The following is a 23,838-nucleotide window of genomic DNA, read 5'->3' on the forward strand; positions in this document are numbered from 1 at the left end:
GCAGGGAGAAGGCAGTGGGGAAAGGACCATCATCAAGGAGCTCCCAGAGCCTTTAACTGCAGCGAGGAAAGGCTCTGGCAGCAGGACACTACAATGTTAAAACAGCTGTGTAGATGTGGGAGGCATAGCTTGGCCATGCAGAGAACTGTGTAGAGTATGTATCTTGGGGGTTCAGGCATGTAGGAACTCGACTCTATTTGCCTAAGCTGGCCTTACTGTCTGCACCGTTATTTAACCCCACACTAGCTGGGCATGCTGGGTCTGTACTCTACACAGCACCGTAAGTGTAGATGCACCTTTGTGAGCACGTAAAAAGGGAATGAACAATGAAAGAACATTCAGTGCCGTAAGAAAGGCTAACTCCAATTATCTTCCCTTGTAAGCATTACAAGGAAGTCCACTCATTTCCACCAGTCTAAGACGTTTTCTTAAAGCAACATTTCCAGGCTAACTGGGGGGACAAACAGATCTCTGAATTTTTCTCCAATTTCAACTTCCAGTCAAAAGTATCTAGTTGTCATGGGTGCAAAGAAAACCTTCAAAACATGAAACAAGTGGAAGAGATGCAGAAACAGTAGCCTGATTTTGCAGAGAGAGTGAAACAAAAGTTCTGAGGTGTAAATTGCCCCATTCATTTCCAGAGACACTAACTCATACCTTAGTTCAGGTCTTTAATAACATGGCAGGGTTGCAGGCATGTGCAATTGGTTTTGTTTTCCTGAAACGCAAATTCCTCAAGTGTGGGAAATTCAACTTTAAGAGGTAAATATTGAAAATTATACTCAGTTTTAAACTGAAATGGATATAGATCAAGAAACAGGGATAGTTCAGACTGGCTGGCAAGGATGTAAACTGGCTCAGGAGGGACCCATCTCACTAGACACAGATCACTGTGTTAGTGTGAGGTTTATTGTGGATGCTCCAGGGTCATGCAGAGTGGAATACACACATCTACATCAGGAGGCCTCTCCCTATCTCTCTCTTTCTTCTTCATGAATTACAGGACCCCTACCCAAGCAACCCAAATATACATCAGGTCAGGTCCTATTTCCCTATCCTCCCTTCCTCCTCTAGTCCTGCAGGACTAAATCTCTTCTGTTGTTTGACATGCAGTTTATGGCAAATCCATGGGATTACTGCACACAAACTCTTGGGCCTTGAAATCAGCACCCCCTCCAGACATACACACCCCGTTAGATGTGTGGCAAGCACAACTCTGATGGAACCAGATCTGTCAAGAAATGAGAAATGTTCATTTTCCATCAATGTGTAGTTTTCATCAAAGAGATAGGTTGCGTTAGTGAAGCTAGGGCATACTAACAATACAATGTATCACAACAAAAATATTTTTCCCCATTGAATAGCATATTCTACATATGCCTCTAGTGGCCACTGCTCTTCAGTTTGTAACTGAATATTTCCTGTAAATTACACCAATGCCATATTCAGGCCTGGAGCTCAACTACTAATTTTCTGATCAAAAGGAGCAAAAATTTCTGTCCACCATGATCACAGCAACTTCTAGAAGTGGTTTTACGTCACATTAGAGAAATCTGTTCCTAGTGGATTACAATTTGTCTACACACACAGTGTGAAATAAGCAAGTGAGAAAAGTTAGCCAAGAGAGTTTGATGGTATTTAATATTGTAGCTAAACCTTTGGTTGAATCTGAAATGCATGACACGCCTAGTCTTGTATCCTTTCCAATTTAGCACACTTCTGAGATTTTCAATTTGCCTGTGTTAGTTCTCCTCTATTGTATTAGTTTTGCATGACATGTATTGCCCCCTAGTGGACAACTGAGTAAACAACAATTAGTTATTTGAAACGAAAACATTAAAGACAGGTTTCAGAGTAGCAGCCGTGTATCCGTAAAAGGAAAAGGAGTACTTGTGGCACCTTAGAGACTAACCAATATATTAGAGCATAAGCTTTTGTGAGCTACAGCTCACTTCATCGGATGCATTAAACAAACAGATATAAATGTGAAAAATCTGTTCAGGGAAACCATCACACAAAATAATTGTTAGTTGTTTTACAGATAACTTTATGTGCCTAGATAAATCCTCTTAATTTGCATTTTCATACTGTGGATTTCTCAAGAATTGAGTCAAGTGTTTTTTATTGTTACTGGGCGATAATGTATATTCCAAAACGTTTTCTTTGCAGAAATGCATATTGGCTATTGACTTGATAACCAGTGTGGGTTGGACTGGGGTGGGTAGAGGGAGATGCCATTACTAGAAGAGAAATTACTGGGTAAGAAATACTCCATTCTACCATATTTCATCCCCTAATGTGCACACAAATGGAAAGCAGCTAGTCACTGAGGCAGAGAGCGAAGGGTAGGAAAATAGGACTAAGATGGACCTTATAAAGCACATACTTTCCGTTCATTTTGGTACCATGGCTCACAGCACCTTCCTACAAAAGAGGTCTCTGTTGATGAAAGAAAATTGACTTTGTAGTGCTTACTAAGGCCATGTCTACATGGGGACACTCAGGAAAATTAAGCTGAATCAAGGTGTGACATGAGAATGCATATAAAGAGCATTAACTGCCCTGTCACTCCCACTCCCCATGTGGATGCTCTCATCCAAGGAGGATTAAGTTACAGCAAACGAAGGCCACTTTGCTCTTGATTGAGACCATCCACATGGGGATTAACATGCTTTAATTTATGCACATTGACTTCCAGAGGGTCCCTTTGTAGACATGGCATAAGAGCATTGCTCGTAGACAGGAGGCCTCTTTTCAGATTCCTTCCAGTGTAGCAATGTCCTTTCTGCTTATGGTACAGAGTAGGCATATGAGTCTTGATTACTTCTGACACTTGTTTGACTGATACTTAGGCCTCCATGATACGTAATGCAAGCCATCATGCCAGGGAAATGTTTAACTCTGTAATACAGAATCTGTATCCTAGACTCTTGGTAACCCCAAATCCCTATGTAATATGGTCAGCCACTTCCCAAAAGCCCCCTCATGGCTGGGTGGCTCTGCAGCACCCTGTCTCAGTTTCCCTCTCTCATGGGGCTTCGCAATAACTCACCCAGTCCACAGCATTCTAAAACATTCCCCTTCTGGAGAGGGATCAATGTAATTACCTCAGACACATATTAATACTTCATGCCAGCTTCATCCAAGGTTCCACAGGTCCAATAGTTCTCTCTCCTTGATACAGGAGCCCCCAGTCCTGCTTCCCTGTACTGGATTCAGTTCGTTCAAACTGTCCCTTTATTCCTTGCAGCACTCACCTACAGCTACTTTTCTTCAGTCAGCTGCAGTTCCCCATGCTTCTGGCATACTGCCACTCCCAGCCCTCCTAACTGGAGAATTAGGAGCTTGAGTGGGAGCCTCTCTCTAGGGACCGCTCCAGGAAGGCTGTCCCTTCCTCCCTTATATTCTCGGCCCTGGCCTCTTCATTTATTTTTAACCACCTGAGGAGGTGAGCTGATCTTGTCACAGGTGGGCTGAGGCCCCTTTTCCCTTTAAAAAGTCCAGTCACCCTGTGATATCCTATCTCTGCTACCATTAGCTGTGGTCTTGTCAGAACCCAAAACCCCCTACCAAACTCCAGAGGTGACCTATAATGCTCAAAAGCATAAATGAAGCAGGTAGAAAGAGCAGGTCAGTTATGCAGCAGAAAGCTTCCATTTACACACAAGTGTAGAACAGCAGTAATGACTGTGAATGGGAGTTACAAAGTTCAGATCTGGACCCAAATGCCCCCAAAGTTCGAAGGCATATAGATTTGGAGTTTTTGCCTGGTCCTCTGAAATTTCCAGACATCAGTATCAGCAGGCTTTTAACTTTGGTTGCATTAACAGTGCTGGCGGTAATAACAGAAGATGGTAAACACAGACTTCTATGGTAACTACTGTAATAACTTCTTGGACCAGCATCAATAAATGTCTTTTTACATGTCAGCATGAGTTCCACCCAGGAGCGAAAAAACATCCTGGCCAGTTTTTCTTTCCTAAAGAACCAGTGATCTCATCCATAAGAAAATCAGACCATCCCTCTTAGAAGAGATTGCGGTATTTTGGCAGGACAAAATATAATTATTTTTAATTCTAGTTGGCCTTTGAACACCACATGTTAGTTGATACATTCATTTAGTAAGTAGTGTTTGGAGGCTAACAACATTCCTAATTGGATGCAAAGAATCAGAATTTAACAGGATACTGATAACTAATCGCTGGGCTTAAGATCTGCCTATTTGTAAACTGCACCTCTTCTGTCAATTCTTTCAAAGACAATATAATTAAATTATTTTTACCTTCGAACAATCATGACATCAACAATTGCCTACATTATTACATTCCTAAGAAAAAATAAAACCTCATGAACTTCAACTTTTTATTTAAGAGGACAAACCAGAAAAGTAGTAACTAGGTCACTGGGAGGACCTGACAATACAGCTGGATATACAGATCCCTCATGATGCATCAATAACTCCTACTACCTAAGTTTTATTTTCACCGTACAGCGCAATAAAATCAAACTAGAGAGACTGTCAGGTCTCAAGAAGGACAACAGAAATTGTGATAGAGGGGCAGGAAAGCTTCAGAGCAATCTAAAATAAAAAGCATTCAAAAATATAGCATGCTTTACAACATGTTACAAGGAAAGGAAAGAGCACAGATATATTTTTAAGTTAGTGAAGTTGACATGCTACAGAATTCATGGGCATGCCAAGGATAAATCAAACTACTTGGGAACTGGAGGACTCGGGAATCTCTCTCATGTACATAAGGAATTCAAATCCAGCCAATGTCAGTGATGCCCAATGGCTGTTACTATTATGGTTGTTTGGGATTGTAAATGTACTTAACGGTTGGATCATAGAATCATAGAATATCAGGGTTGGAAGGGACCCCTGAAGGTCATCTAGTCCAACCCCCTACTCGAAGCAGGACCAATTCCCAGTTAAATCATCCCAGCCAGGGCTTTGTCAAGCCTGACCTTAAAAACCTCTAAGGAAGGAGATTCTACCACCTCCCTAGGTAACACATTCCAGTGTTTCACCACCCTCTTAGTGAAAAAGTTTTTCCTAATATCCAATCTAAACCTCCCCCACTGCAACTTGAGACCATTACTCCTCGTTCTGTCATCTGCTACCATTGAGAACAGTCTAGAGCCATCCTCTTTGGAACCCCCTTTCAGGTAGTTGAAAGCAGCTATCAAATCCCCCCTCATTCTTCTCTTCTGCAGGCTAAACAATCCCAGCTCCCTCAGCCTCTCCTCATAAGTCAATCCTTACTGTACATCTCAAGAATGGTATAAAACTACCAGGAGCTGGCTCTAATTGGCAACCTTGTTGACAGTCTCAGCAGAAAGGCCAAGGATTGAGTGAGACTGAACTATTCTCTCACCCTTTAAAAGGTGGTTCCTGAAGTTTAGGGTTAAGGTTCAGTGACAGAGCCAATGTGAGAAAGCTTGCACTGCTTCTGTCAATGCCACATATGATCTACGATAGTGCTACAGTCCACAGGGCTGGTTTTCCAGCCACTTTCATGAGCCTTAATTCACAAATATTTTACATTTTAAAAGTGTTAAGGCACATTCTGTGTTTTCCAGTTAAAAAACAACCACCACCACCTTACAAAATCCAAGATCCCATGGAAAGAGAACGATAGGCAGGAGACCATGAAATTCAGAACAATGCAGACAAAGGAGCCCCAAACAACCAGGGGCAGCCAAGGTAAGCACAGGATGTATTGCGGCGGGCTACGCTGTCTACTACACAGGAGATCCAGTGGTTCAAGTCTTCAAGAGACTTTTTAAAAACAAACAATCTTCTCTCTCCAAAGCAGGTGGAAGCTACACTAGTTTCTTGAATACCAGGAATAGTCTTAGTACATTCTGTTCTTTTCTTGAATTCATACATCACCAAATAAAAACAAAAACAAAAAAAGAAAAAGAAAATGAAAGAGGCAGAATTAAATTGCCAAACTAAACTAATCTAGCAATACGTAGGAAGTGGCTGGTGCTGTTGTTTTACATGTGTTCACAGCAGTAGCCTGCCCTCTCTCTGGCACTGCTCTGAGATTATTTTTCTTCCTTAGCTGGTATCCTGAGACACCAGCAAAGTCGATCGATTTCCACAAGCAGTCCTGGTACTGCAGAGGGAAAGAAAAATTGGGACATAGCAGAAGGCTGGCTATCACTAGGAAAGTCATGGAATTTCAGGAGTGACTGTCTTTTTCTAGTGGCTTCATTAGCTAATCCATCCACACTACTTAGTTCTCTTATACCAGCCCTCAGATTTTCAGGGGATAGTGCAGAAGTTTTTCCCATGTGACTCATTTACTTTATTGGGAACCACACCACTCTTCCTCTTCACTATTGTGTGAATTCAAATCTAATTATTTAAACTAGGGATTTTCTCAGGGACAATTAATCTTAATGGAATGAAAGGTCCTTTATCAGAATAGGTGGTCACTTCAAGGGATAGGGAGGCAATGGACAGCAGATATTTTCCCATGTTTTCTACATAAGGCCAAGTCCAATTAGATCAATGGGACTAGTTGGGATGGGAGAATAAGGAAAGCAGAATTTGGCCTCTAATGCTTTTATCCACAAGGGAATAACTGTCTTCTCAATTATGTTAAACTACAGAATAGATCTTTCCATAATAATATTCCAGTTTTTTATTCACTATTAGAAAGTTAATGTCACAAAAGGGGTATTTGGTTAGGCTTATACATTAAACTCCCTGCTATAATTTTTTACACACACACACACACACACACACACACACACACACTTTTGTGCCATTAGAAGGACAGAGACAATCTGTCTGTCTCCCATTCCCCATTTCGGGCTGCTCCTGCCTCAGGCTTTTTCTGTTCTGCTGCACAGGCTCTCTATTAAAGAGGAAAGTGCTTTTGGGAACCACTATATTGAGGATACGGTGGCAACCTGCTTGTGCAATATTGTATTTTAAACATCATTTCAACCGCTATTCAAGTTCAGAACAAAACACCTGTTTCCTTCAGACAGAGGCCAATATTTTGTATCAGCACTAATAAACCAAGTGCTCCAAAACTGTTATCTTCAAAGGGCTCAAGCAAAGAGCTTCCATCCTGTATGCTCCAACATCAGACATGACAGTAACTCATTTCTCTGACCAAAGAAAAAGCGAGCAGTGTCTCAGACTAAAGTCTGTCTGGACAAAACACAGATGAATCACACTTCAATCCATGCTGGCTCAGGAGAGATGCAGCACACTCAGCCTCATAAAAAAATGGCAGAGTTGGTTTATTAGAAGATTTGTTACATTTAAGACAAAGCTGGTTACAGAAAATATCAGGGAGAGAATGAAAAATGCAAGAATGAGAAAGGAATCCCACACACACAGTCAGGGTAGCCCATCAAAGGAAATTCAGAACCCAAGGCTAAAATTATTAGTTACAGCAACGTTGCTAATTCAAAGCCCCTATTTGTGTTATTAATGAAGATCAACCTCCCTTTACTGAACTCCTTCCACAATTCATCCATTTTCACCGGAAAGGGCATCATTTTTCAACTTTCACAGACATTTGGGTAAATCCATTGAAACTGACAGATGTCTGGATTTTATCTATATACTTTTCTTAGTCATTTGTATTTCAAGACTAGTAATAAAGCAGGAAGGCATTTCCCTATATTTCCAGGTGAGGTGAAACCTCTGTTCCTGTCCTGGAAACTACTCACTGCTCTCCTTAAGCCTTCCAGTCCATCATATCTTACATACACCAATCAACAAGAACAAGACGTAAAGAGAGGATGATGATCTGGGAATAGATCAATCTATCTTCCAGCAGATTGACTGTCCTCAAGGAAGTAGAATTCTTGGTCTTGAAGGTCTTCTTTATAACCAGCAGAAGCCTTCAAATACTTTCTTTGACCAGTCATGGTTTGTGTAGACTGGGAAAATAAGTCATGTTGGAAAATGAGTTAACTAACAATTTTAAACACAACTTTGCACTTAAGGCATGTTGTATTTGGAAACATGTTAGCTGGTCATGGTCAACACTGGGAGGAGAGAAGGGGCCTAAGACTGACCATGACCATATAATACATTTTCAGCATGACTGACCTCATCTACACCTTGGGCAAAGTTGTGTTTTTAACAAACATAATTTTAATATCTTCAGACATGCCTTATTTTCCCCATTTATACAAACCCAAGGGGAGTGGAGAGTATAGTAAAGGAATAAACCTTGGATGACGACATCCAATTTGGACTTCAAGCAAAGTTCATACATTTTTACAGAAAAGGACGAGATCTAGAACACAAAATAGGTCTTCTTGGCAGGCAATAAACCACCACCATGATATCTGCCCACTAGCTTCCAATTCTGTTTGACACAGATTCTTAACAAGGAAACACCAAGATAAGTCTAAGAATCCTTCATTTTATTTAACAGGACAAACTGCTAAGAGTGAATACCCTTGAGATATTTCCAGATCTGCTAAGCAAGCTGAATTTCAAATTTTCTTCCACGGCTATGTCTGATGTGATGAAAAAATGTTTTTTTTATAAGCCAGGTGGAAAAATGGCTTACTCAAGAAATGCACCGTTCAACACCATAGACTAGTTAATATCTTTGGGCTGAAGCTAGTCCATATAAAGAAACTGTAATGAGTACCTATAATGGGTAGACTTAAAATACTGTATTGTTGGCAATGTTAAAAGTATGAAACAAAGCAAGCTGATACAATCAGGGTTGACTGTTTTCATCCTGTAATATTGCTCCCTAAGAACTAATTTACTCTAGTTTAATACCAGACATGTTCCCTTAAGTGAAAGTGCAAGAGATTTCACACTTCATGACAATGCGTAAGAAGTGGACCATGGAGTTTTCCAGAATCAGATAGAACATGTAGCAAATCCAGACCTCAACCTTTGTTTATTAACCTGAGAGTCAGAGAAACCGAACTGATTAGTGTAATGTATTTTTTTGTTTTTGAACAAAGGAAACCCGAGTCTCATTCCAGATTTTATTCAGGGGTGGGGAGGTGTGCGGTGTTCCCCTGGCTTAATCCAGATAAGTTTTGATTTAACTTCTTTGGATAACACTCTAAAGATACCCAAGGATCTTAGCAAATGAAATCATCTTTACAGATTTCAAACCCCTCCAAAGTGAAGGTCCCACTTGTAACCAAAATCTCAGTGAAATAAAAATTCCTTTCATGGAAGCATCAATGCAGTTTGGAGATAAAGAAATTAGGTAATTTTTGGAAAATGAACACTACTATGCCACTGCCTAAAATGTGAAGTCTAGAATACTAAAAGGGATTAAGTTCACATCCGTTATTTTAAGTGATCACAGAAGAGCTACATATTTGATATTCTCCTTCAGGTCAGGTAGCTAGATGTCTACGTTTTCTAAACACACACACAAAAAACTATGGGCAAAATTAATTGGAGTACAAATTGAGAAGCCAGATATAGACCTGGTTGAAAATCTGGGACAACTATGCATTTTCTCTTTAGGTTTCCCTTTGATGGAAATATTTTAGTTGATGATTTGGCAAGAACATTAAATAAACACGCTGTTGGATTTGACTGTACAGAGACTTGAATGCCCATACTTATGAGGTCTCCAACATCTGAAAACCAGATTAACACAACCTATATTATGCTCTGCCTGAAAATTACACTGTCTAAAATTAGATTCTTATTAAAAATTAAAAAAAAAATGCCTATTCATCATGCCCAAGACAGGCAACTGTAAGAGGCCTATGTAAAAGCAATACCATTTAAAGCTAGTGGGAAGATGAAGTTCTGAAACTCTTTATTGCATCAAGACAAATTTTGCAGAGCTTTTGGTAACAGAATAAACAGGATATCACTCCTTCTTTGAAGTGGTTGGGCATCTGACAAATTACAAAGGGTAGGTGTAATATTTTACTGTTAAATATACTGTATATAATATACAATTATATATACACTGACTGAAAAGTTAACTTTTAAAACTATTGTTAGAAATACCTATCACTATTTCAATTTCATATGAATGATGCTCAGAGAATTGCCATTTTCCTGGTATTTCCCAAATGCACCAAATTGTCAAGATGGCAGTTCTCTTGCCAATTATTATTTTTTAAATCAGGGAAAATGTTACTGAAGTGGTTGCAGTATTCTCTGACTGGGAGTAGGGTTGGGGGAGGACAGAAATGGGAAAAAATGGACACCACTTGGCTGGTCCAGTTATTTATACACATCCACAATATGACCACAGAGTCTTGTCCATAGAATCTGAGGAATGTTAAAATATGTAACAGAAGATTTTATTTTGGCACGTTGTGGGGACGCAGCAGAAAGAAGCAGGGAACTCTGAGAGCTCAGGGAATTGGTAATGATATAGCAACTTTAGGTGGCCTGTTCAAATACAGACAAATCTTATAGCTGTTTGGTGTCTGAGTCTAGCTCCAAGAGACAATATCTCACATCACAAGGCCACAAACATGGATGACACTGAATTATCCTCTCACCCTCGGAGGTCATCTTGCCATATCAGTGCTAAGGCACAGTGGGAGAACAATGTGGGGAAGGTTGTGCAGATGTTGCCCATTCTGTATAGTACTTGTCTGGATAAACAGAAGACTTCAATCTCCAAGGGCTGCCAACAACTCCTCACCAGCGCTAAATTCCCACAACAATTAAAACAACTGAAAAAGCAAAGCATGGAGAGTTCCTGTTGGGAATGGCCTCACCAAGCTACAAGTGACATGTTCTCCAAGCTCCACCCAGTCATTTATGGTTTATGATACAGAGTTTTATTTATTTTTTACATTGCAAACATTTTGTTAAGTAGAACAAACTCTTACAGCATAAACTATATTGTTTGATAACAAAAATGATACTTTTCTCAAACACAGATGGAAGAACACATGCAACAGAAACTCCAAGCAATGTTTTATTGGACATCTGCTCTTCTTGGAATGGAAACCAAAAATAGTCTTCACATTGATGAGCACTTACACAGAGAGCAATATTTGTTTATCTGCAGTGCCACCTGCTGACAGCATAAATGTATTGTCCTTCTAAATTGCTCTACGGTATGATGCATTTGCACCGCTGCCCAAATAATCAGTGCATAATAACTAGGAGTCAGCATGGCTCTCAGGAATCAGTTACAACCCAGTGTACTACTTGGAAAGTTTGCTCCCAAATGGTCTTCACTCAAGTGCTTGCAATACCTAATCTGATTGTAATTTACACCTCCTTTTACAAATCTGCTTTACATCGACAGCTGAGGATACTATATGAATCTTGCTCATTTTTACTGTCATTAGTAAAGTGTCAGAAAGATGACCCAGCACATTGGAAGAGTACACGTTAGAAGATGATCATGAATTTAACTGGACTGCTGATAAAAAGTATCATATTAAAAAGTGACAGAGTATAGAGGTCTAATAAAATCTATACCTTTTCCTGCTCACTTTTCCAAGCAGAGGATACTGTAGAATGCAAGAATGCACTGGGTGAGTCAGACAAGGTTAAAATAAAAACATACAATATTTTAAAATACTAGCAATAACAAAACAATAAATCGTTACACAAAAGCAAAAAAAAAATTTCTGGGTTTCATGAAAACCAAAACAGTTTTATTACATTTTGAACATTTAAACAAATCCTTCAAACACCAGTTAAACACAGAGGAATATGCAAGTATATACAAACACCAAAACACATTAAGAGAGACTGCTTGGAAGGACTCATATAAAACACACAGGATATATTAAAAAGACTTCAGTGACAATGACACTGGTGGGATGTCACATTCCACAGAGTCCAGTCTCAGAACATTCTGCTACTCACTCTTTCTAAACTCAGTAAAATATGCTGGGGAAAGGAGTTTAAATTTCTGCTGTGTTTAACATTCAAATACCCTTTTTGGTGGTGAGGAGGAAGCAATGTTGTTTTGATATCAATTCTAGAGCATAACAAGTAAGAGCAGCTCAATTAAACTATGTCTGATCTGAGGCAAACTGAAAAGGGTGGATAGATTCCGTGGAATACAAATGTAGTTTTAAACAGTCTAACCAATATGGAAGTAAAGTAAGTGAAGAATGACATGGTCACAAATATCTTACTCGTTTCAGAGTAGCAGCCGTGTTAGTCTGTATTCACAAAAAGAAAAGGAGTACTTGTGGCACCTTAGAGACTAACAAATTTATTTGAGCATAAGCTTTCGTGAGCTACAGCTCACTTCATTGGATGCATGCATGATGTAGCTCACGAAAGCTTATGCTCAAATAAATTTGCTAGTCTCTAAGGTGCCACAAGTACTCCTTTTCTTTTTGCAAATATCTTACTGGCAGCATTATTCAGAGAGTATGGAGAAAATTGATCTACCTCAGCAACAAAGAGGGGAAACTCTTCTGGCAGAATCCATGACTGGGGATAGAAGTTGTACTCTTCAGGAAATAGATCCTGCATTGTTCGCACTGCCCGACTCAGGGTAATTTTACGCACCATTTCTGTCATGCCTGGAGAAAATAAAGAAGTATTTGGAAGTGTTCAAGATTATTCACTTAGGCTTTGCTCTGAGCAGCAAAGTAAAGTAAGCCTGTGTGTTGTTACTTACCATATGTTTATGTGCTCTGGCCATTGTTTCCAATAGATAACTAAATATTTGAAGCTACAAGTGATACTGAGTGATTTGTAGCTTTTTACTTGGGTATTTATTTATACTGCACTTACCACCATATCACATGGTTTGGGAAAGCTTTAAGGTAGTTGCTCAAATATAAAATGGGAATAAAGGAAGGAGAATTTTTGTCGAAACATTAACTGACTCTTTGCTCCAGTCTGGAATTTTTAACTTATTTTGCCAGTGTTGCAGAGAAGGAACAGGAGACATCAATTGCTTCAGACAATTAGAATTGTTCCTTCCTAAACTATTAACCCTTATTTAAACAATTACAGTTTCACATAAAACAACTGTGAGGTCTAGTCTTTCAATGGCCCAATTCTGCCAAATTCAAATCTCATGGAAGTAAATGGGAGTTGGAAATGTTGAATACCTCACAGGAGGTGCTTAGCAGATCATGGGATCAGGCTCCATTAACATTCCTGGGAGTTAAAAGTGCCTTGTGAAGGGACTTCAGGATCTCGCTAACCTGTTTTTGTCAATTCTGCATCCTTCTCGCTCACCACATGGGAGGCAGGGTACAGCTAGGGTAAATATCATACACATGGCATGAGATTTAAACAACCAGAAAACTACAGAGCTATACCAGTGTAGGTGTATTGTCCACTTTTGTCTATATTTTTGTTCACAATCAGACAAAACTCAGTAAGTGGAGCAAAAAGTTCTATATATGGGGTTTCTTACTTACACAGCATACTAACAGTAGCAATATATCTGAAGTGAAGGACTTATATAAGTCAATACCTAAGCTCTTAATTCTTATTCAGTGGGATCTATGCTGGAATTGAATGAGAAATAATGGATCTTAAAAAAGTAGAATAGTCATAATAAGATGAGAGGTTTCAGAGGAACAGCCGTGTTAGTCTGTATTCGCAAAAAGAAAAGGAGTACTTGTGGCACCTTAGAGACTAACCAATTTATTTGAGCATGAGCTTTGCATCAACATCTGATGAAGTGAGCTGTAGCTCACGAAAGCTCATGCTCAAATAAATTGGTTAGTCTCTAAGGTGCCACAAGTACTCCTTTTCTTTTTGCGAATAAGATGAGAGTTGACATGAACTCTTCAATATTAAAAAATCCATTTAAGGAACTGTGCTTTGAGATTTTCCCAGAAACAAGCCAGAGCTCAATACAAAATAGATTTTTTTTTTAGTAGAAACAAATCCTCTAGGAAATAGCATTTTTACTGGTGTTACAAGACACACAAGAATTGTTTAAATTATTTTAATTTAATTACAACCTAAAGATCAAGTTTCTCTGAATTAATGTTCTATATATGTACTGTTCCTTAGTGTCCCATTATACTCTCAATCCATAAAGAGCTTGAGTTACCCATTCTGGTATTCATACCATGTCTTAACTAAATCTCTAATTATTATTGATTCATAAAACATGCCCAATAACATGAGTCAGAGTGATCCAGTTTGAACATCTTTTTTCAATATAAAACTACTCACAAATGAAGAATATGGTATACTGTGAATCAAAGTATCTACTGATGAACACAATAGGAAATTTGCCATTAATTTCAATTGGACCATGATTTGATCTGATAGATTTTTATCTGGGCAATAGTTGAGCTCTGGGGTCCACTCCCAACATAAGAAGCCATGAAGCCCGGTTTCATTTCATATTTATCTTCTGGTTAATGAAGGCTTTCAGAAGCATCCAAAACGCTCTTTCACTTTACTTAATTACTGGTTAATTTTAGCATCCCTTTTACTTGATCAAAGCCTCAGGATCCAAATCCAGTGTACTTTATGCGACTTCTACCCCTTATCATGATTGCATCTAAGAATTTAGATATTTGATAACTGCAGAAAGCTATCAACAGGAGAGTGCAAAAGACTGAACACAATCTAGACAAAAGGTCCAAGGAAGATTCAAGATAACAAAAGATGGCACCATTTGTTTAAGGCTTTGTTATTCCAACTGTAATCATCACTACGCAAGCAGCAAACACTCTCCTTGATGGTGAAACAGATAATCAGCCATTTACTTGCATCAGGATGAGAACACCAGACTTTTGATCAAAATAAGATGAAACCTTTCCTATTTTGCAGAGCGTTACAAGTGGTAACTGCCCAGCATATTACCAATAAGGTGGGTGAATGATTCAGAAACAGCATGAAAAACAGTTTAAAAACATTTCTTTAACTTCAAGCACAAGATTAATTACCTGGAAACTTGTTGACTTGACCTGAGAATATGTCATTATCATGAAATGATACCCCATGCCAATAGATATCACAGGGCAAGCGTCGACCAAATGGAAACTGGAAAAAAGATACAATACAGATTTTGAAAGAGATTGGCTACACGTACAAGTTTCTTACCTCTGTAAAAGTTCAAATAAAATATAAGCCCTTCAAAGAACAGCATTCTGGACATCAGTAAAGTCCACGCTTTATATCTAGTGCCCAACTTTAATGGGAAGAGCTTATTGTAAGATATCAAAGTTGAGGCCTCTGCTAGTGTGTGAATTAAAAGCTATTTTTAAAAAAAATTATTCAACTTTCTTTCTCTCATTAAATATGAGAGAAAGATGTGGGCTTCTTTGCCACTACTCTTTTGTAAATAATTATTGTTAAAATTTAATTTACTAACTTAACTCTGGACACACACAAATTAATAATAATTTAAATTAGCAGTATTTAAAGTATTACTTTTTCCAAAATTTGACTGCAGCTTTTCAACCAAACTGAATCATATGTTTGAGCTCAGGCTCAAAACTTAAAACTGAGTGCTCAGAACAGGATGTTTAAATTTAAACACAGTCGCTTTACATGGTTTTAAAACTCCTCATTGGAAACCAGGAAAAAAAATCAAACTGCATAGGAGCATGGGGTTGGGGGAGCAGTGATGCACAGATAGGTCTTGTCTCCTGTAACATTCCTCCACGCCCCCTGGGGGCTGTGAAGGGGGAGCAAGGAGCATCACTTTTCCAACCTGGGCTTTGAGGCGAGCATCAGAAACTGCTGCTCTCCTACCCTGCCCTTACGCAGGGAGCCCTGACATCCCTCCTCACCCCCCCACAGCCCTCTAGAGGTGCATGGAGGAGCAATGTTCAAGGGGGGCAGCGAGCAGCAATGCCAGCTGCTCCATGCATCCAGGTCTGTTTCCCCACATGGACGCAGGAGGGGAGTGCAAGAGTTAGGGGTGCAGGAGCAAAGTGCAGGGATTAGGGACACAGGAGGGAGGTGCAGGGATTAGGGGTGAAGGGGGCACAGTGCAGAAATTAGGGGTGTAGGAGGGGGTGCATGGGTTGGGGCAAAGGGGGCACAGGGCAGGGGTTAGGGGCAAAGGGGAGGATGGGGAGCCTATGGATCCCACAGAGGCCAGTGACAATGGGGGGGCACCACACCCACAGGGGTCAGGGATGCCAAAATACAAGTTCGCCCAGGGTGCCATTTTCCCTAAGGCCGTCCCTGTTACCAGATTTTAAATAAATAACACATTTCTAAAGTACAAAGTGAGAAAGATGTACTATACTTTTCAGTATCAACCAGGTGCCAACTATAATTTATACTTAGGGGCCTACCAAATTCATGGCTGTGAAAAACATGTCATGGACCATGAAATAAGCCCTCCACCATGAAATCTCGCTATTGGAGAGGAGAAGAAGGGGCAGGGCTGAGGTCACCCCATCTGGGGGCTCCTACGGTTCCCCAGGCTCCAGCTGCTAGTCCCCGGGCTGGACAGGGACGGGATTTACTCTTCCCCTGAACAGCCACTCTCAGTGGGAGACCAGACCCACTTGTGGGTACCTTCCCCCCACCGCAGGAATCTCTGTGGCAGCAGTTGGGCTCTGAAGGCAGCACAGAAGTGAGGGTGGCAATCCTGCAACCCCCCCCCCCACACACACACACACACACCAGCTTTGTGCCCTCTCCAGATCCCTCTTTTGGGTTGGGAACCCCACCATTACAACACCATGAAATTTCAAATGCAAACCTCTGAAAATGTGAAATTGACTAATTTTCAAATCCAGTGGCCATGAAATTGACCAAAATGGACCTAAATTTGGTAGAACTGTATTTATAATATTTTGTTCATTTTATTAGCAGCAAATGGACAGCTTTTTAGCTCTGTGATAGGAGGTACATAAAGAATGAATGAGAAATCCATATTTGTCATTTTCTTCTGGATATTAGTATTATTTTTTAAAGAAACTAAAAATAATAACGGAAGTTAAACAAACAAGCAAGCTTGCAAACAGACCAATCATAGGTGAAATGTTTATTTGAATTTATCAACTGGAGCAGAGAAATTATCCCTACAGCATTAGCCACTCACACATGTGAAAAGGTAATTCTGCCATAATTACATATACCGCACTTTTGCTTCCTATTATCAAAAGATAGGTCATTCAAAAAATTAAGCAGTGAATTAAAACAGTGTAAAGCCTCTCAACCTCAACCAGTCAACCCTAGCAGGAAAGGCTATATTCATGAGGTCAGTTTCCCAAATACACAATATGTAACCCATAAATCAAAATGTTGTTTGGTCAAAATGTATACACTAATTTTCTCTAAATCACTCCTCTAGGGCTATTCTCTTGAAAAATGGATTACACAGTCATTGCTACCTATCCAAAATCAACATCTTTTCCTCCTGTGAATCTGTGTAGGTGCATTAATTAAATGTGTCATATAGAGAATTATTTGCAAGAAGATATTGTACTAGGAGATTAAATCACTTCAAGACAAACAAGTTATACTTCCGCTTCCAGTCATAACACTTTTAGGATCCTATCCTGTGAAATTTTAGCATCCTCAATTAAGCAATTTAACTATTAAAAACAAACTCTAGCAGCACATTGAGCCCTTACTAAACTCAATATACACTACAGCAATTTCTCTGGCTGTTTATGGTTAAGTTCAATTTCCCTCCATGAAAGAAATCCTTATTAGCCCTGACTTATTTTAGACAAAAGAAAGAAAATTTTAAAAAAAAGTTAGAAACTTTTCATGAATCTGTTCCTTTATTTGCAACTTTAGTTAAAATTTCAGTTTATTTAGTAAATAACTTTGAAAAAATAATCAAAACACTAATTCCTTTCTCCACTTCCTAATTCATAGGAGTAACATGCACAACATAACAGAGCTAGAAAGCTCTGGTCTCATTTCATTATTATTCAGACTGCAAAGAGAAAAAAAAATGTGTTTTTGCATGTGTGAAAATTAATTCCGTTAGGCTCTGAAAGACAATTAGTGGCCTTAAACCTTCTCTCCACAGGTATATTCAGAATAGAAATTCTTTGCTGGTTCTCAGACTGCCCTTCCCACTAAAAACTTGAACAATTTATTTATTTATTAAATGAAATTGAAATGAAGTGAAAAAAATTTGCATTTATATAGCACCTTTCATCTACAGAGGATATCGAAGAACTTTACAAACACTGCACAGAAACCATTTCACAATGGATGAAGTGTAAGCACCTCAGGGCTGGAACATGGCTGCATTTTGCACCAGAATGTTACTCAACAGTTTGAAGGTGAAAGGGACTTCCCCACTCTGAGCAAATCAAGTGAGTATTTACACAAATAAAATGATGGATTTACCCAAAAGCAGGTCTAACACCCTGACTCTTCTGAAATGCCCCGGGTTCTTCAGTGTCTAAACCAGGGGTAGGCAACCTATGGCACGTGTGCCGAAGGCGGCATGCACGCTGATTGTCAGTGGCACTCACACTGCCCGGGTCCAGGCCACCGGTCCAGGGGCCTCTGCATTTTAATTTAATTTTAAATAAAGCTTCTTAAACATTTAAAAACCTTATTTACTTTACATTCAACAATAGTTTAGTTATATATTATAGACTTATAGAAAGAGACCTTCTAAAAATGTTAAAATGTGTTACTGGCACGCGAAACCTTAAATTAGAGTGAATGAATGAAGACTCGGCACACCACTTCTGAAAGCTTGCTGACCCCTGGCTCCAAACCATGATTTAAACTTCAGAATATAGTTTATAAACAAACAGGTCAGCACCTTGGGCCTACTCTGGCAGCTAAACCCATTTTAAATCATCCCTTTGAGGAGTCTCTCTATGTTTTAATGGCTCTTTTTTCATGCCCACCTGATGCAGAGGGAAAAGGGGACATTATTATGGCATCCCTTGTACCCTAATAATACCCAGACCTATGGTTAGCTGGTATAAGCAGCCTCAGGTCTCTAATTTATGCCAGGCACTGGGCAGATGCACAACAGCCACAGGATTTGGGGACCATAAAAATAGCTAAAGCCACCTTTCTCCCTTTCTTCGCAGTCTTGTGCTGAGATGACAAGAGAATCTGGTCCCTGGAGCTTTCAGTACAAAACAACTTTGAGGCTGTGCCTGTAAACAATTAATCTTAACTCTTCAAGCCATTTATTTAATGCCCTCCAAGTCTGAACAAAAAAGATCTTCGTCTGAACAAAACCAGAAGAGAGAACATAAAATGAACAGATTTGTTTTCACAACTCTGACCCAATTAATAATCAATCAATCACAGTCAAACTGCTCTGACAAGGCTTTTCTAGCTCTTGATAGGAAGCCATTAATTTAAACTGTGTCCCGCGGGTCACATCAGTCTGTTCCATCATGTTACGGACAAGCTAAGTGACTCTTGGCTTCTTGTCAGCTTTTACTACCATAGAATTTCAAACTGTTTCTCTGCTGCTGTGCCTCTACTGAATAGATAGATAAATGGAGCATTTAATGCTAGGACATTTGAGGTCTCAGCCACATACTTCTTCCATTTTCCTGTTTGTGTCTAGTGAAAGGTTAATCTACTGATGAATAAATTCAAGGTGCAAGCTTAATTTATGCCCATTATTTTATTTGGGACATCATGTCCATTTCAAGAATCTGACACACTAAGTCAGATAGTCCACTCTAGAGGCATTAATACTTGCTTCAGTGGTATGCACATTACAATTCTGCAGTGCATGTTGTGAGCTCCACACCTGTGCATCAGCCAAGACACAGCTCTTGCTGTTGTAATTTTATTCAAAATTCTCACACCTGAAAGTTATATTGTTTTCCTATTTGTTGCTTTTGATAGCAGAATTTGAACCTGTCAATTACCCTCCTCGGAATCTTTCCCATCTTCTTGATATACCAATGTTAGCATATATATGCATTCTCTACTCAGCTTTAATGTTATTGTTCTCTATGGTATATTTAAACAATTTAGCTTCATTTACTCAACCAACTTTGACCAAGCTGATTGTCAATCACAGCTGAAAATGGTAGACAGGGCCCTCTTTGATTACTAGCTAACAAGGCAATCACATTATCTCTCACAGATCATATTTGCATGGCCCATCACCACTGTTCCCTCTAAGCTGTGCCCACACACACAGATCCTAAACCCCGCACACATTGCAAAACACTGCACACACAAAAATTTGCACAGAAGCACAAAAATTTGCACAGAAGACATTTTTTGCACACACGGCCAGTCAAAAATTAGAGGGAACGTTGCCCATCACTGCAAGTTAAAGCAAAGCACTTCACCCTTGGTTTTCAGTCATCTTCCTAACTACAGAATTTCAAATAATTCCTCTGCCCTTTTTTATTACTTCATATACCAGAATGTCCCAGGATATTAGAGAGACAAGGTGGGTGAGAGAATATATTTTATTGAACCAACTTCTGCTGCTGAAAGAGACAAACTTTCAAGCTTATGCAGAGCTTACCTCACCTATCTTGTTTCTGTCCAACATAATGATCTTCTGGAAAGCACTGAAGAGTAAAAGTTATTCCCAAACAAAATGTTTATGTAAAAAAAAAAAGTTATAATGTGAAGGTTGATAGTGTTTCAGTGAAGTCCAGCTAACCTTCCTCTGCTATACCGCACTGAGACACAGTAGCATCCTGGTCTCTGAGGTTGCTACAGTACTGGGAAGACTGCAGATGTAATTAAAGTCAATTAACCCATTTCGGTACTGACACTTGGGTGGCAGTTATTGGACTAATGAGGCAATTGGCTCAGTACTGTAATTGGGAGGATATATATTTGGGAGGAAAAGGAAGTAAAAGGGACTTACAGGATGAGCATGGGAGAAGAGAGGAGAGAAAGCTGTGGGGCAATCACCTCCTGCTATATACCTGTGGTTCTTTATGTTTTAAAACTGAAGATTAAATGCACACATGGTGAAAGAAAACATCTTGCACAGATTTGTAGCTAGGAGACCACAAGAAAAGGCTAGGCAGCAGTACTCACACAGCAGGTGAAGAGATGCCTTGTGACAGGCACCCGAAAAGTTATACTTTCTTTATAAAAACTCGACACAGCTTTGAGGAAAAAAATTAAATGACAAAATATTAACAGTTAAAGGATCCAGTTAGTTCCACACTGCCATACAATCATTCACTAATACCCCCAACCAATTTCCAACACCCACCCAAATTAAACAGTCACCATATTTGTTCTGTAACAGAAATATGATGTTGAATGCATACGGATTACTGTTATATGTTGTTTATTACATGTATAGTTAAGACTTTGAAAGAAATATAGTCCCAGGGGACACTATAGCAATATTCGATAATTCTCATCATGTAGTATGTTGGAGTAGAGAATTACATTTCATTAATAGAATCGGAATATCAATCTGGTGTTATGAAATGCAATTGATTATATGGTGATGTATTTGGAGAGAAGTTAGGATTAGAGTTTAAAAGACAGGCTTATAATGAAAAGCTTACTTCAACCTTAACTATGGAGCAGCAGCACAGGAATGGGCTAGTTCCTTATATCCGCATTTGAGATATGAGATGAAAAGCAGGGACTATACTGACATTCAGCATGACAAGTCAAGTTATCCCTGCTACAAAACAATTCTTTCTAAAATAAGAACAGGAAGAAGTCAGTGCAGCCTTCCAACATGTAGCAGCAAGAGAACACACAAAGGGACGAACTAGTCTCTAATGTAAGGACCTCCATGGGTTATACAAGGGGTGAATTTAGCCCAACAGCAATATCAGCCTAGTCATCTTTTGTGATATGTAGGATACATATAAGGGGCAGGGATAGTGAAGCTATAACACAGGATGCAAGAGTTTCAGAAAGTGTCTTTTTTATTTTTTTTTAGACAATAAAAACAAAGTTAAGCTTATTTTGAATATAACCCCCACGGACATGGTACACTAGTTCTAGATGTTCTTACATTAGTCACTGCTCTATATTCTTGGCAGTTATACCATTACTGTCCTTGTTAGATCCAGATGTGCTTTATGGTATAGGAGCTCTTCCCAACATTCACATCTGTCTGCAACTGGCCCTCAACATTCTAGAGAAGCAGGTAGGTGCTATGCTACCAGAGCTGTTGCGATGCACCTCTCCAATGCAGGCTGTAATACTTGGTACTTTGAACTTTATTTTTCTTTCCCAAGTTCCTCAGAACTTATTTGTTTCACAATGGCATTTAATCCAATTTGCCAGACTTACCAAGCACTATTTAGGGGAGAGGAAAGTTTTGTCTTCATTTTATTCCTGAAAACCCAGTTCTAGGATGCCTATCTGGTAACCTAACAGGCAGCAGACATCCCAGATAGATCCTAGTTCTTCCCAGCTCACAGTAATGAAGACAAGAAAGGGCCTTGGGGCTGCTGGACAATCAAAAAAATCAGATATCTCCATCTGTGTATGGTCACATTGATAAAAGCCACAACAATACTCTAAGCCAAGTTAACAAAAGTGGGAGTTACATAACAGCCTGGTTACCTAATTCCCTACAAAAATGGGATAGACGGGGGGGGGGGGGGAAAGAGTACCCATACACCCTCTTATTAGAAGATAAACCCTTATTCAGACACAGAAGTTTTTAACAGGTAGAGTAAAACCCCCAACCAAAGTCAGGCATACACAGCCTGTCATTCTTCCTTTGTCCTTCCTCGGCCTCCACCCACATCTCTCCCAAGGCAGCAGAACCTTACACAGCTGAAGATCCACCTGGGCTTGTCTACACACACAATTTGCACTGGTTTATACTAGAGGTGCGATGTTGCACCGATTTAGCTATCATTGCAACCTTGTATGCAGATGCTCTTAACACACTTTAAACAACAAAGGCAAGCTACATTCGCACACAAAGTTACAGTGGGTTAGCTAAACTGGTGCAACATTATCGGTGCCTCAGAAACTATTATTACAAAATAATCAGAAAGGTAATTTACTGCTCAGACTGTGTTCCTCCTACAAGAACTGACAAAGAAGCCTATAACAGAAATGGGAGTGCAAGAAAATTCTGTTCTTTGGGCCACAAGGGAGAATACCATCTGCAACACACGAAATACAACTTTAGCTTTGGTAGATATAAGAAAGGAGTTATTTGACTTTAGAATATATTTGCTTTAGAATATATTCATTTGTTCTAACACATACAGCTATTGAGATCTTAAACTTAGTTTTATCTTCCCTTTAAGAAAAGCATTTCAACTCACCTTTAAATCTACATCAAACATCTAACAGAAAATATATTAGGAGAAGACTGAGAATGATTGACAGAGATGTCTGTGAAAGAAATCCTTATAATTTCAGCCAGAGGAGATAATAATCTTTCTTGAAATATCCTTGCAGAAGTGGAAAATTAATTTCTAAAATTCCAAATGAAAAATCTCTTACAAAGATGTGAACTTAGGGGTCAGTATGGGCACACTGTCTATGTTTTTTCTAATTCTCACTGTTTTAAAAGCACCCCTTATTGTTTAGGCTTCTATTCCTTCTCTCATGTTAAATCCAGGATAATGTGGGTTTCCTAATAAAATTCATAGAAAACTTCATAGCATTGGGCTGATGCACTTTAGCTGTTTGTATCATGGTGCAGCAATATTGCTGAAACAAAGCCATTCAGAAATGCCGCTGTAACTATGGCAACCAGTGTTCAGAATGTAAGAATCCAACCAGAAGTAGCATGTCACACTGTAATATTGCTTACTATTAGGAATGGAAATTACCAGTAAGTGGATGCCTACTTTATGAGAACAGAGTCTAGCAGTGCCTCCTGCCAGTCATGTAAGCAAACACAAGTCAACCTGAATCAAATATTATAAATAGGAGCAAAATAAAAGGATGGAATAGGCTAATTAAAAAATATGTATAAAGGAGGGAGTAAAAAGGTAGGGACAGGAGAGAAGGGGACATAAGAAGTTAAAGCTCAAAATCTGACAAACCTAAAAAGGTATTTAATCTGGAGC

At 39.2% G+C, this 23,838-nt stretch overlaps 1 protein-coding gene across 4 annotated transcripts in view; it reads right to left on the bottom strand.

The window, feature by feature from the left end:
* The window catches only part of TTLL11 (tubulin tyrosine ligase like 11), a 117,997-nt gene that overhangs the window by 82,990 nt on the left and 11,169 nt on the right, over positions 1 to 23,838 (bottom strand). For all 4 annotated transcript variants that reach the window (XM_073314937.1, XM_073314934.1, XM_073314936.1 and 1 more), the window contains exons 2-3: positions 14,833 to 14,929; positions 12,356 to 12,489 (exon numbers count right to left, since the gene is read on the bottom strand). In XM_073314937.1, coding sequence (XP_073171038.1) covers positions 12,356 to 12,489; positions 14,833 to 14,929 — 231 coding nt within the window. The remainder of the gene's footprint in view (positions 1 to 12,355; positions 12,490 to 14,832; positions 14,930 to 23,838) is intronic.

This window comes from Lepidochelys kempii, chromosome 16 (assembly GCF_965140265.1).
Source record: "Lepidochelys kempii isolate rLepKem1 chromosome 16, rLepKem1.hap2, whole genome shotgun sequence".
In the NCBI taxonomy this organism is placed as follows: domain Eukaryota; kingdom Metazoa; phylum Chordata; order Testudines; family Cheloniidae; genus Lepidochelys; species Lepidochelys kempii.